Source organism: Pelobates fuscus, chromosome 10 (genome assembly GCF_036172605.1).
Source record: "Pelobates fuscus isolate aPelFus1 chromosome 10, aPelFus1.pri, whole genome shotgun sequence".
Classification (NCBI taxonomy): Eukaryota; Metazoa; Chordata; class Amphibia; order Anura; family Pelobatidae; genus Pelobates; species Pelobates fuscus.
The window spans coordinates 99,632,824-99,648,365 of record NC_086326.1 but is presented as its reverse complement, the minus strand read 5'-3'; the positions used below and the strand labels follow the sequence as shown (position 1 = coordinate 99,648,365).

Sequence of the window (15,542 nt, the reverse complement as noted above, 5' to 3'; positions counted from 1 at the left end):
AACTGAAGCATCTTTCTGTGTTACAGGGTCTCTTCCTTTACCTTCTCAAGAAGCCACCATTGTGGAGGACCTGCTGTATGTACTTATTGGAGTAGATGGACGTTATATTACCGCCCAGCCCCTTGTTGGAAGGCAGAACCGCTCGTTCTTGGTAGATCCAAATCTAGATATGTCTGTGAAGGAGCTGGTGAACAGAATCCTGCCAGTGGCTGGCAGCTATTCCATGGTCACAAGGTGCAAAAACATTAGTAAACACAAATTATTGTAGTTAAAGGGGAACTGTCACTTTTCTGCAAATTACACATATGAATAAAACCGTGAAAATTGCCTATGGCTTTTGTTCATATTTTTAATGTGGTGCTTTTTTTTAAGATTTAGCAGCTAACATCTCAATCCACTGAGGTTTAGGGAAAGACCAGGAACACGAAGCAAATGGGGAGGAGGAAAGGAGCTATTGTTTCTAACAATGCTTGCCAGGGACATAAGATGTAAATTCAGCATTGAAGATTTCTAAATTCTATTTTCCACTTTTCACAAACACATTTGTTAAAGATAGGGGATAAATAAATATAATATTAAGCATCCAGGGAAGCAACAGTTTTTTTGGGGTTTTTTTTTCAAAGCATTGTTCTGAAATCAGGCGTTGATTGAGCCATGATATCAATGCAATAGAGTAAGCCAGCCTTTTTTATTGTAGGACAGTAATTGTTAGTATTACTCTATAAAAAATTGGCTAGTTAAGTATAGCTGGTTACTCCTCTCCATTACCTTCACCTTATCACACTGTTATACTACCCTTAGATGCAGTTCCTATTAGTTGTACTATTACCTCTCTCGATGTGATGGCTAGATGACTGGATACATGCATTTTAATTAAAGTGCTATTTCTGTTTCAGTAAACATTGCAAATAGTCCTTCATAGTCAGAACATTGTGTAGAAATAAAAATAGTTGGATAAACTAAATCTGTCAATTTTCTTTTGTACTATTTTGTACGTGCCATGGAAAAAAATAACTTGCCAAATTGCTACCAAATGTATAGATTAGGCTTTTTTTTTTTTTTTTTTTAAGTTGACATTTTGGCATTTGGAGTGTGTGTGTATAAATATATGCGCTCAAAACGTCAACTTTAAAAAAGCCTAATCTATACATTAGTATATTTGTATGTATTTGCACACACATACTTACACATACATACATGGCCACTCCTTATTCACTGTGAGACCAAGTGACCGGTTCACCAGTATTTCCCAAATAATGGTGTACAAACAAGTCATGTTTTGATTAATGTGTTTCCTTTATTAACACTTACCTTGGTCCTTCACTATCCTCGACAGATTCATAGAGGAAAAGTCTTCCTTTGAATACGGCCAAGTGAACCATGCTCTGGCTGCTGCTATGAGGACATTGGTGAAGGAATATATGATCCTTATTACTCAGCTGGAACACCTCCAGCGCCAAGGGTTGTTGTCCTTGCAGAAACTCTGGTTTTACATTCAGCCCACGCTCCGGACTATGGAGGTTCTAGCATCTCTTGGTGAGTTAACATTGTCTTGAAACAAAGGAAATGCTTGCCTGTACAATGGTCAGTAAACTATATAAAGATTGCCTTGCTCTATTTGTGTTATGCTATATATCAGGGGTAGGCAACCTTTGGCACTCCAGATATTGTGGACTACATTTCCCCTGATGCTTTGCCAGCTTATGGCTGTAAGAGCTTTATGGAAGATTTAATCCACAACGTCTGGATTGCCAAAGGTTGCTTAACCCTGCCCTATATGATCCCTTCAAGGGAAACTTCTAAGCTTCAGAAGAGTCATCTCTGGCTCTAGATTATAGAAAAGAGGCAATTCATTGTTTCCCAAGGACTGACAATATTCCACCACCAGGACAAATGGGCAAAGATATTTAGTTATTTTGTATTTGTAATTATTTTTTTTCTTGCTATCCAGGTTCTCCCTGGCAATCATAACCTCTCCAGCCCCATTGATAACTGATTATCCTCATTGTCCATATTAGCTCTGTCTAACTTGGATAGCTCTGATTGGGTGAGAGAGTTCTTTCAGTTCTATTGTTGTCCAAGCTGGAAGAATTAAATAAGGTTAATGCAGAAGTGTAAATACCACATTATCAGTCTGGATGCAGTTAGGGGAAGACTACAGGTGCCACAGAAGACCCTGTTTTTTTAAACCTTTTCATGGCATGAAAATAAAAGTGTTATGGAGCCAATAGTCATTTTTCACCATAACCACTACACTGAACTGTAGTAAATATGTTTCTCAGAGCATCCTTTTAACACCATTCCTCCGTTTACCTTCATTAATCTTGTGGCATTTTTGATGTTTATTTCCGATGATGTGTTTCATTGTGCGTAATGTGTATGATTTGTGTGTACAACTAATACGTCCATTTATCAGTTAAAGAATCCGCATAGTATAGGATACATTTTCTTACAAAAAAACAATACAAATATAATTTGCTCCTTCTTGTTCCAAATCACAATGCTCCTGTTTGCTTGTCCTCAGCCATTTCATTGGATAAAGGAGAATGCCTAGGTGGAGCTACACTCAGCCTGCTGCATGACAGAACCTTTGGCTACACTGGGGACAGTCAGGCCCAGGAGCTGTGCCTCTACTTGACAAAAGCAGCAAGTGCTCCGTACTTCGAGATCCTGGAGCGTTGGATCTACAGAGGAATTATCAATGACCCCTACAGGTATAATGTTCACAGAAGTTGGAAACACAGGGGAAAATACGCAATGTGTAATGACAATAAATTATTATTTTTTTCCAGAAAGTACACAAAAAGAAACCTTTTTTATGATGGCTCTATAAACATCTATATTTTCAAAATAAATTATAACTGATAAATCACTGGAAATATCAGTTCTGGAGCATGCTTTTCATAGATAATTTGGGAGATCATTCAAAGAGTAAGCTAAGTGGGGTGTTGCTTAGGCTAAACAATGAAGTAGTAGTAAGATAGACATAGACATCAAAATCACAATATGGAACAAACCTTAACATATCAATGGATTTCATAAAAATGTAAGATCAAATGCTACAGAGATCATACTTTTGAGGATGTAAAAAAAGGGGGGATTTTGTGAAAGTAGAGTAGGAATCTAGAGTGGAAATAGTCTTCTAGCATAACTGTTACTATCAAATATGGTAAAATCTTAAAGGACAAAATAAGCATTATGTAAAGTTTAGACTATACAAACATTGCTTATGTGCCATCATGATCTGATTCTGATTTCACCAGTCACAGTGGAATTTACTAATAGACATCAAAGACTGCTATCTAGGGCACGTGGCAATGCATGTGGTTATGTCTTTAAGCACAACAGCCAATATGAAGCTGCTTTTCACCACATCTTTGATTTTTCACAGCTTTTCAAGGTCTTGCTGAGCTTCAATACTCATCTGTCCCAAGATGGCCAATAGGGCTCATCACGCAGGTTCTATAAATTTAATGTAAAGGATTTTGTATTGGGTTACAGAAAGTTGAATCTGAAATTCCTACTTTACTGGCCCATGTTTCTGACGTGATCTTTTTCTACTTATAGGGCCCCTCCAGAGTACACGTGACTATTTTTTTAATGCATTGTACAGTTAAAACATTAAAACACCAAAAACAGCCCAATATCTCTCATTTCCTGCAAATGTGTATCTGCTGCTTGTGAATGTCATTCCCAGTACAGGGAGAAATAAAGCAATAAGCAAATGTTTGCTCAAGTAACTGGAAACAGGGTTCACAAGCCATGCATCAGAATCATGCAAATACATTATTTGTATTTTTTTTTTTTTTGTTCAAGTTTCACTTTTATTTATTCTGTACCTTGGGTGCTAAGTGTACCTTAATCAAGTTTATTTTGTTTCGTTATCTTGTATGTTACCAGTGGAAATTGTAGTTCATCGTTAGGTATACATATATATTCATATGCAGTGCTTCCCACACTATATGCTTTTTTAGTATTTTTTTGATGTTTCTCTCTACTTCTCTCTACTTCTCTCTCAGTGAGTTCATGGTGGAGGAGCATGAACTGAAAAAAGAAAAAATCCAAGAGGATTATAATGACAAATATTGGGACAAGCGTTACACCATTGTGCAACAGCAGATCCCATCCTTTTTACAAAAGGTGGCAGACAAGATTCTTAGCACAGGTAAAACAAATTGTCAGAGTCTCTACAACACAATTATAAGGTGCATATTTATACTTGTTCCTCGTCATTCGCAAGGTTATTATTATTTTTATTCATTTCTGTACACTATATTACATTGCAAGGATATGCCATGCTTCCAAGGATATGCCCTTAACAACAGCTGGTGGTTTTTCCTTTCAGTTCCTTCAGAGAACCAGATACCAGTCAATAAACACACCAATACATTAATATTTTTATATTGAAAAAAATAGATGTCTCCTTACAGGAAGTGTTTATGAAGTCTGTGTAAATCACATGCAGGGAGGTGTGACTACGGTGATTTAACTCCTAAATGACAGATAATTAAGCAGTGAGACTGCAGAGGCATGGTCTATACCCTAAAACTTCTTCATTAAGCTAAAGTTGTTTGTGTGTCCCTTTTAATAATGAGGGAATTTATAGAAATTAACACAAATCTACAAATGTATGTAATCCATTTCCTAGGGACATTGAAACCGGAAAATGGAAATTGTGTTTGTAAGCTATTACAGTTTGTTACAGTGTTATTCTTATAATCTTATTGCTGAATTCAAATGCTTAGGTAAATATCTAAATGTGGTTCGAGAGTGCGGCCATGATGTTACCTGCCCAGATGCGAGAGAGATTATCTACACCTTGAAGGAGAGGGCATATGTGGAGCAGATTGAGAAAGTGTACAGCTATGCCAGCAAAGTTCTTCTAGACTTCTTAATGGAAGAGAAGGAACTGGTAGCACGTCTCCGGTATGATGATGCAAATTAGCAATTATTAATAATAATGTTTTCACTATAGTGATCACAACAGTTATGCTAGCACATGAACTGTCAACTTACAATTTAATTTAACATCTTGTTCATGTATATATTATTTGTGTACAGCCACAAAACCGAAAATATGTTGATCAGCCATGACATTAAAACCACTGCCAGGTGAAGTGAATAAACTGATTCCATCGGATTGGCACCTTACATGGGGTGGGATATATTAGGCAGCAAGTGAACAGTGGATTCTTCAATTTCATTTGTTGGAAGCAGGGAAAAAAAGCAAAAATATCTGAGTTACTTTAACAAGGTCCAAATAGAGATGGCTAGACAACTGGGTCAGAGCATCTCCAGAATAACAAGTCATGTAGGGTGTTCGCAGTATGCAATGGTACTAATCAAAAGTGATGCAAGTAGGGGCGGGGCCTGACCGCCATGGAGAGCAGACGTGCTTTGGAGCAGCTCCTCCATGGCCTAGCAACTAAAAGCATGTTTAAGCCTAAAACAGCTCAAGACCGGGCAAAGAAAGCGAAACCCTGTGCTTCCAACTCACAGACTGAGTGGAGAAGCGGACAAAAAACAGCTGGGAAACCCACAGCTCTACAATGACGGATGCGGCCTGGCGCACGCCGGGCGGGGGAAGCGTCCGATCCCCTGGACCGGAGAAACCAGAAAGATACCAGTCACATATCAGTGCCCCGTTACTCCCCCCTTCTGGACCGGGGGGGTGATCCCGGTCCACCCCAGGAGGGCTACTCAGCTCATACAGTAGCTCGGCGAGCGACCGGGGAAAGCGACACCGCACCTAACATGGCGGACGCCACGTCGCCTCCACGACCCAGCGCTCACCAAGAGGACATCCTCACCAGACTAGACCGGCACTTCACAAATTTTTGGCGGCAGTTAGAAAGGCTGATGAAATGTCCTGACCCTCCACCGGCGACTACTCACCACATACCGCGAAGACCCCCTCCTAAGCCGGCAACTCTACCAGCGGGTAAAATCCCAACATGGCGGATCAAGTACCGCTACCCACCCAAACACAAAGCGGCACAGCGGAAGCCACACAGGGGACTACAAGTGAGGTCACACCCGCAGCCGGAGATGGGGAAAGGGACCCAAAAAGCGACCAAAAAATCGACCTACCTGAGGAAAGACCCACGCCCATTACAGACACCAGAAACCCAGGGAACAGCGATACTACCCTCCAGTGAGGCCAAGGACAAGCGGGACGCCGGGCACAAACCACACCTCGCATTGCCACAAAGATCCACCCAGGTGCCCACGAGAGCTCCTAGGGACGAAATGGACTTACCAAGCCGAGGTATTGGCTGACAGTGCCACATACCCTCGAGCAAGGACTTGCAGTCATAACCCAGCCTACTGGTACTAAGACACACAATTCTGTTTAAAAGATGTCATAGTTATTGTTTTGATTTGTTTTTTTATTTATGTTTTGTTAACGATTAGCTGTCTGCCTTTACTTAAATGTACTTAAATTTAATTTCATCGCCTGTAACGCAGCCTAGTCTAGCGACGATAGACCACCATGTTAATTATTGGTGACTCCCATTAGCACCATACTGACTCCAATGCCCAGTATCCTACCAGCCACAAGAGTATACTGCTTTTATCCTACCACTGGGCTTGGCAACTCAGAACTGCTAGAAAAGATCACCCGCACAACCTGCACTAGATAAAACTGATCTAAAACAGATACTAGCATTGAATGTTAGGCCCTATTTGCATTTACGTAGCCAGTCTGCCCAAATGCCCCACCACGTCTTACTGTTAGCAGCGAGAGGGGGCCCGGGGGAAGATGCATGTCAGTTTTTGACAGTACTTAATCGTTTATTGTGTTATCATTTTATTTTATTTAATATTACTCTGCAGTGCATAATAGAGCCTAAACGAAGCATAACATACCCTCATGCACTTGTACTTCCCACTGCGTTTACGCAGCTAGTTCATTTATATTTTGAAAACTCTAGACAGCAGGATGTACATATCTCATCATTGATTATTGTTTTAGCTAGGCTTGAAACATATGTAAAGAAATGTGAGTGACTGAATATAATAGCCTATACTGGGAATAACATGAATAATATTGTATTCCTGCAACAAAAGCATGCAACAGTCTATTTTTCACTGTCACATTAAGCTTGATTGAATATGTTTAATATTTAACCTCATAACGTTAAACTTTATTATATTCGTTAAAAATGTTAAAAGGGGGGGGCGGGGCCTGATAGCCAAGATGGCCGGTCGCACACATCGAGAGCTCCTGTAAAAGTGGGCACAATCATACCAACTTCAACCAAACTAATAATGCTAGCGGCACACGGTGACCGGAGACGGACACAGGAGACCTCAAGAAACAGAATGGTGCTTGCCTGTCACAAAAACACAACGGAACAGCCAGCACCGGCCATGCGGCCTAATCAAGAGCGGAACCTGATGCATGGGGGAGGCGGACGATCTCCCGGCACAGGACACGCCCACACGAGAGGACTCACCACAGCCCTGCTGCCCCCCCCGGACCGGCGGGGGATATCCCGGTCCTCGCTGGGGACGATTACCCCCACAATACAGCTTGGAATCCAGCAGACTCGGATTGTCCATGGGACTGCCGCTGAGGGAGTACCCCAGCAACCCGGAGAGAGCAGAGGAAAACTGCCCGATAGTCAAGCCGACCACAATGACTATGCAGCACGGCTGGAAGCTATCTTCATGGCATTCTGGCGCAAATTGGAAAAGCGCATGCAACAAAATGCTGCTACACGCCATGGCGCCCGGCCACAGCGGCACCCACGTGGAGGCTGCAAAATGGCCGCAGCGAAACCACAGCGGAGCATACAGGGCCAACAACACCGCTTAACTCGGCGACACAGACCGCGGACATCCACAACCGTTGGGAGCAACAGGCCTCCTCATAGGCAGAAGGTCTCTCAAGACAGAAGCCTGACTCACCGCCCTCATACCCGGAGAGGTCCAAGGAGAGCAAGGCTCCGGCGGGCCCACGGTCCTATCACACATGCTCAGGTAGTGGGAAGATTGGGAGTACAGCGAAAGGCGGTCAGCCGCAGCGTGCAGCGAGAAGGCCTCAAGACGCAGTGCCAAGCATTCAGAGCCCGGCGCGGTCTCCCCTCCCATAGAGCTGCGGACGGACACAAGCATCCACCAGCTACCAGCCTCCCACCTCTAGGCATCGGCTGACCTACCTGACTCATGGACCACCCTCAAGCAGAGTGTTCTAATATGGACACAGTTGTTAAAAAAACATTTGGACATACTCTGCAGGTAATGAGAGGTGTGGAGGTTGCAGCAGGTGGTGAAATAAGGTACAGTGCTAGACTTGGAGTAATGCCATCACTCTCACGAACAAGGAAAATTTTGAATAGCACATGATTATATTAGGACATCTACACGTAGAACCAATAACTACACGTAGAACCAATAACTACACGTAGAACCAATAACTACACGTCTTTACAAGTGCTTGTCAAATTTGAATGGCTCTTTTATTTTCTGACTTGTTTATTAAATATTTCATTTGCTTTATGCTTATTAGTCCAGGCATAGTGGGGAGGATGCAAATTAGTCACAGAAAAGGATTTAAAAGGTCACTCTGAACCTGTCCAATCTCCAGTCCTCACCAGTGGTCTACTCTTTTGAGTACTAACCCAGCAAGTCATATAGTAATATTACTAATGTTGTCTCACCCTTTAATTAGCCTATAACTTGCTTTCTGATTGTTTCGTGATATAACTCGCATGTCTTTGCTATTATTACATATGCATATCTGATAGTACCTATCGTCAGTTTAAATTGAATGTCCAGATATATGTTCGCCTAGACAATGTTAATCACTCTTGTTACCTTTGTTACCTTTTTGATTACAAAAAAACAGGGAACACCTCAGCATTCTGGGACTATGCTCTGCCCCAGGTAGGGGTGGGCTGAGAGGGGATCACAGGCCGGTCACTAAAAGCAAGACACCACTCACCTTTCCTCCCCTCACGGTGCCTTCCTGGGTGAACTACTTCTCCACGCTCCCCACTCCCTAGAGGTTTAAACTGTCATTTCTGTGGACATGGACTCACACACCTTGTTGCCTCGCACCTGGAGGCCTCCTACTGTACTCACACTGCCTAGTTGGGCACGGTTATGACACTTCAGTTAACACCCGGTACCCTACCGTATTAACTCACACACAGTGCCTCTCCACAGTTAAATGTTTTTATTTCAAGCCATACTGTGTACGCTGTTACTTCATAATATTTACTCACACGGTGTCAGGCTAGGCAGCATGTACCCAGCAACGTTTATGCATGCTACTGGTTTGACACATCTCGAGCTAACCTGTCTACACTTTCATAAGCTTGTGTCACTACTGTTCACTCTTCCTAAATATTAATCTATCGTATAAACTGTGACTGAAGCCTTGACTAGCTAAACAATTACTGCTAAATGTTGAACAACTATGTTTCTTCCTGTTTTTCATATTACAAAATGTGCAAGTTTTTCCTGATGTTAATCTTTGTTAAAACGTATCCTTAAAAATGTGCCTGTTCAACGATTGCCACAACATGTAATACGAATGACTACTATCTTACCCTGATGTCGCTGTTGTGGCGCACCAAGGCTACTTGTTGATTTTGTGCCCAACAAAAATAAAGAATAAAAAAAAAAAAAAAATGTTAAAAGGAACTTATGCCACTACCTAATCTGTATAGTTATGCATATAAGTACGCTGTTGTGGTGTCCTGACAAAGATTTTGTACTTACCTGCACAAAAAAAAAAAGAATAAAAAAGAAAAAAAAAAGTGATGCAAGTAAGGACAACCGGTGAACACATGGGGAACAAAAGCAAGCCGCTCTGGACCTATAACACAAAAATGCTATTGTAGCTCAAATTAATGCTGGCCAAGATAGAAAGGTGTCCGCACACACAGTGTATCATAGTTTGCTGCATATAAGGCTACATAGTTGCAGACCAGTCAGTGCCAATGATGACCCCTGTCCACCAGCGAAAGCACCTACAATGGGGACGATAACTTCTGAACTGGATCATGGAGCAATGGGAGAAGGCTGCTTGGTATCATGAATCACATTTTCTTTTAGATCAGGCGGATGGCTGACTACGTGTGCATCGTTTACCTGGGGAAGAGTTAGCAGCAGGATGCACTATGGGAAGAAGGCAGGGCAGCAGAGGAACTGTTCTGCTCTGAGCAATGTTCTGATGGGAAACATTGGGTTCTGTCATTCACATGAATGTTACTTTGACTTTTACCACCTACCTAAATATTGTTGCAGACCACGTGCACCCCTTCATGGCCTGCAACAATATTTAGATAATGATGTTCCCTGGTGGCAATGCCCAGTTTCACAAGGATAATCCACCCAGCCACACTGCAAAACCTGTTCAGAAATGGTTTGAGGAACATGACAAATAATTTAAAATGTTGCCTTTGGCTCCAAATTCAATCCAATAGAGCAACTGTGGGATGTGGTGGAACAACAAATACGAACCATGGAGGCCCTGCCTCGCAACTTGCGGCACTTAAAGGATTTGCTGTTAATGTCTTGGTGCCAGATACCACAGGACACATTCAGAGGTCTTGTGGAATCCATGCCTCGAAGCATCAGAGCAGTTTTGGCAGCACGAGGGGGACCTACATGATATTAGGACGGTGGTTACAATGTTGCTGCTCATCGCTGTGTTCATCTTGCTCAAAAGCAAGGGAACCAAGAGCAAAACAAAGAGCAAATATTCCTCATCAGGAATTTTTAAGGATTCTTTCCTAATAAGCAATCTCTCCTACATTCCTCTGTTCTTTAAATGACATACAATGTAAAATAACATATTTATGTTTGTCAGGTCTATAAAACATTACTTCCTCATGGATCAGGGAGATTTCTTTGTGCACTTCATGGACTTGACGGAAGAGGAACTAAAGAAGAGTGTTGATGATATTATCCCAACCCGATTAGAGGCTCTTCTGGAACTAGCCCTGAGGATGAGCACAGCCAACACTGACCCCTTCAAAGATGATCTAAAGGTATATGGAAATATTGTTTCCTGTCAGTTTGTTTGGATCTTTCTAACACATTCTTTAAAAGCTATATAATTAAATTCCACTGATGTTCAGACTTATTATGTAAATGCACTAGTTATCCTCCCAGCAGGCTTTATCTGCAAAATTTGACATTTCAAATCATTCTAAAACTAACTTAATGACAATATACAAATCATGAACGCAGGCGTACTTGTGTTTCATGATGTCTATGATTAACTGAAGCATCAAATTTATTGTGTTTTTTTTTCTCTTAACTTAGTAGTCTGTGCATGTCTAAAATAAGATTTGCTGCCATCCTTGATAATACTGGGCTCCTCTAACACTCTCTTTTGTCTTATTGGTAATATCCCAGTTTTGTGAAGTGGCCTGATTACTGTTCTGCGATTTCTTTCCAGATTGAGCTAATGCCACATGACCTAATAACCCAGCTCCTCCGTGTGCTCGCTATTGAGACTCGCCAGGAGAAAGCCCTGATTAATGCTGATCCAACTGAGCTTTCATTGAGTGGCCTTGAGGCATTCTCATTTGATTATATTGTCAAGTGGCCCCTTTCCCTGATCATAAACAGGTATGGATCTCTATAGTGGGGAAAGCACCAAGCCGCAAAATGTTTTGTAGAGTGTTTTTGCAAATTTCAACATTAAATATCTGATTATAATTAGCGTTGATATCTCACTGACATTTTCCACAGCACTTTACAAGTATACCCAGTTTTACTGAACAGATGTTTATAGTGACAGGTGCTTACAGTTATGGGTATACTCCTGTTCAAGTATTACGGTATAATGACATCTGCTAGCACAGTGCAGGTTAAGGGTACTTGGACTAGGGAGTGTTTTGGCTTATGAGGAACTGTCTTCCAAAATGCTGTGCACTATACTCCTATTGCTTTCTTTGCTTCAATTTTGTCTCCCACTTCAATACTACCACATGGTGATGATTTTTTTGCTTTTTGCCCACTCAAGTGATGAATAGTCCCCTAAGAGGGCAATGTTTACCGAGCTTCTCTGAGTCCATAAAAGATGTAGTATCTGACCGTAAAATGGAGACCCAACTATAAGTGATGTTTTTTTTACTATGAAAAGTATGATTGTTGTCCGTATCTTTAAAACTGGAGCGGTAGTCATGAAAACCAATGTTTTTGTTAACTTACAATAGGCCCTTATATTGTATATAATTTATTTGCTGCATAAAAAATGCATAGTAGTAACTTGGTCAGTGGCGGCCAAATAAATGTGTACATACTCCTTGATACATGTCAGTATGGCTGCATGGCAAACAAAATTAAAAAAAGATGATTTTCCTGTTGTAATGCAGCGACATGAACCTTTAAATTTTACTCTCCATTATGTCTCCTGCAGAAAGGCCCTGACTCGCTACCAAATGCTTTTCCGCCACATGTTCTACTGCAAACATGTGGAGAGGCTTCTGTGCAATGTGTGGATCAGCAATAAAGCTGCAAAACAATTTTCCCTGCATTCTGCTAAATGGTAAATACTTCTTAAATTAAAGGGATTGCATGTCCTCACAGATCTGAAAGAGTGCAAATGTCCCAAATGGTGATGGCATATATTGAATTCTGAGTAAACCCTTTACTGAAGGGTAGATAACTTTTGTCTGTTTTATTAGATATTGACTGGAGCTGCAGACCCGTTGCTCCAAATAGTATTGCATTGATTAATAAAGATGAAGGGATGGATTAAAAAAAAAAAAAAATTCTTCTTCTTCACTTTTTGAAGCACATAAGGAAATCACTTTTTTTTCTCCTTTCCCTTTTGGTTAAATGACAGCAACATTGATGATTTATTCCAGGGACCCGCCTTTAGGCTGAATGTCAGACTAACAAAATAATAATAAAGAGTCCACGAAAGCTCAGGCTCTTTGACTTAATGGACACTGCAGCTTTTTAATGAATACTGGTCTTGGCCAAGCCTTGACAACGGCTAGCTTTGGTCAAAACATCATGTGGTCCACTTGTTGTGGAATAAGGATTAATTCACAGAAGTTTTGCAGACTCTAACACATGTTACTTATGTTTTTCTGATATTGAAACACTGATGTCTGATTTATTGAGAGCCTTATCTGAAGCTCTCTGCCCATCAGTGGCTATCCATCTTAACCTTCATAATATTGAGATGGCAGCTGTGCCAGGCTCTGAGCCTACACCTTCAGGGTTAAACGGAGCGTAAGTAATTATGGGGGTGGGATTAGACCTTTAAAGGAACACTTTGGGCACCATAACAACTTCATCAAAAGGAAATTGTTATGGTGCCCGGAGGTGCCTAGCGCTGGCTCACCTTTTAGGGCTTAAACCGTTCTCAAACGGTTTAACACCAAAATCTGTTTTCCAGCAATGGACATCTCTGCTCCTCTGTCCTTCTGTTTGCTAAACATCTGGAAACCGGAAGGCTCTTGTAGCATCGGACAGTGGTCCGCTGACGCTCTTAGCCAATGAATTCCAGGGTGATTATGCGTAAAAAGATTGCTATAACACATTAAACAATGTAAATAATTACAATATCAGTACATTTTATGCTCATTTGGTTCCAGCTCCACCTGTACTTGTTAATCCTTTATGTGCAATGCAATCATTCGAAACCAGGACTTACTGTTTATTGTGGACAATATCTCCCTCCTTCCTTCTCTTTACATATCCAGGTTTGCAGGAGCATTTACTCTTCGCCAAAGAATGTTGAATTTTGTACAGAACATTCAGTATTACATGATGTTTGAGGTGATGGAGCCAACATGGCACATATTGGAAAAAAACCTGAAATCTGTGAGTTAAAAATATGAGCCAAACTCCAGCTCATTTTATCATACCTATACATTTGTTACTCAGTCTTTACAAGCTCCACCAAGCTTTAACTCCATACATGACCAATGATTTTTTCACATTCTTTCACAGTACCAGGTAAAGCTAATTAAAGTCCTAAAAGACCTTGATTAGGGTACTTAACAAATCACTCAGAATAGGGTGGAAAACACTTAGCAAAACCGTAACAATATGTAGACATTACACTTAAAGTGTGGGTGTTTGAATTTACAGAGGGACCGTAAAGGACCATTTTACACCCCAAAAGCACTTCAACTTGCTGAAGTACTTTATGGGTGAGGGCAAGCCTAGTGTAAGCTTAGCTTGGAAAAGTGCTGATTTCTACAAGAAATCAGCACTTTTATAAATTGCTAGGAAACTCCTTCCTGGCTGTAAATCAAACAGCCAGGGAGGATTCCTTCCTTCTTCCATTAGCTCCCCTGAGCTAACGGAAGTGGCCGGCACTGCTTGCCTCCCCAGCTCCTCTGCTCCAAACCTCCAAACGTATATCTGTGTGCGCGTGTGCATGAGCCAGTGCGTGTAAATGTAGCTGTCTGTGCATGTGCACGAACCGGCGTGCACGTGTGCACCAATTCAGAGGCTTCTCAATGAGAAGCCTCTGATTTGGTTATTTTCCTGTGAAGAGACTGCAAGACTCTTCTGGGAAAAGGGGGGAGGGCTTGCTAAGGCTGCAGTTCATACGATCTGCAGCCTTGCAAGCTCTTTTAGCATATACCCCCAATGAATACATGCATAAAAGTTCATGCATGTTTTCATTGGGGTATATTTACTAAACAGTGTTTTATGTAGTTTCCCCCATGTGGGAGGTGGAGTGATCCTTTAAGTATGCCCTTTGTACCAATTTTACATTAAAATAAGCATTTGCACTTTCATTGACAATGAGAATCTAACTGTGCAGACATCTGGCTAAAAGTTTGTATCACATGCTCAAGCTTATTGAACAAGTGCTAGTTTGGAAGCTAGCTGCCTAATATAGCCCACCCCTTGACAGGTGCCATTGTAACAATGTAATCAATGTTATTTACTTCACCTGTAAGTGGTTTTAATGTTGTGGTTGATCAGTGTAGATGGTATTGAAATCCAGAAGAGTTAAAAAGGTTACAGAAAGAGGCAGTGTACATGTAGAATAAAAGAGGAACAAGAACAGAGACCTGGGGAACACCAACTGAGAAGAACAGTAGGGAGGTGGTGGTATATTCTCTATAAGACACTAAATGAGCATTCACAAAGTTGGGATAAAAACCAGGAAAGCAGAGTTTTACAAAGTTCAAGATTGTGGATGGCTTGAAGAAGATGAGTGGTCAAGACGAGAGTTGGTTAGTATTGAGCACAATGGGTAAACTCAAGCCAATGAAGAGGCTTAGAAGTGAAGTGAAGTGGAGTAGCCATATGGAACGGTAGTTATAAGGAAAACAGGGTTCAGAGAGGGATCTTTTTAGCTCCACCCATTGCCAAAAATGGACAAAGATCATGCTCCCCATAAGAAAAAGTCGTTCTTACATTTTCTTATGTATAAATAAAAAAATTAAAAAATTGTGAATTTCAAACACATAGAAACAAAGAGAAATAGAAGTACAAAAAATTTATAATTTAAAACCAAAAAATGTATAATTTAATGGGATGGATAGTAACGTGTTTACAGTGTACAGCATGCAAAATTGAAACTTTTTTTTTTTGGTCAC

At 41.1% G+C, this 15,542-nt stretch overlaps 1 protein-coding gene across 2 annotated transcripts in view; it reads left to right on the top strand.

Moving 5' to 3' along the window:
* TUBGCP2 (tubulin gamma complex component 2) overlaps nt 1–15,542 on the top strand; it is a 151,569-nt gene that overhangs the window by 17,044 nt on the left and 118,983 nt on the right. For both annotated transcript variants that reach the window (XR_010085590.1, XM_063434366.1), the window contains exons 6-14: nt 27–234; nt 1,337–1,536; nt 2,525–2,714; nt 4,020–4,165; nt 4,746–4,926; nt 10,826–11,006; nt 11,420–11,592; nt 12,386–12,514; nt 13,683–13,803. Coding sequence is in view for 1 of the 2 variants with exons in the window: in XM_063434366.1 (XP_063290436.1) it covers nt 27–234; nt 1,337–1,536; nt 2,525–2,714; nt 4,020–4,165; nt 4,746–4,926; nt 10,826–11,006; nt 11,420–11,592; nt 12,386–12,514; nt 13,683–13,803 (1,529 nt within the window). In the remaining variant the exon portion in view is untranslated. The remainder of the gene's footprint in view (nt 1–26; nt 235–1,336; nt 1,537–2,524; nt 2,715–4,019; nt 4,166–4,745; nt 4,927–10,825; nt 11,007–11,419; nt 11,593–12,385; nt 12,515–13,682; nt 13,804–15,542) is intronic.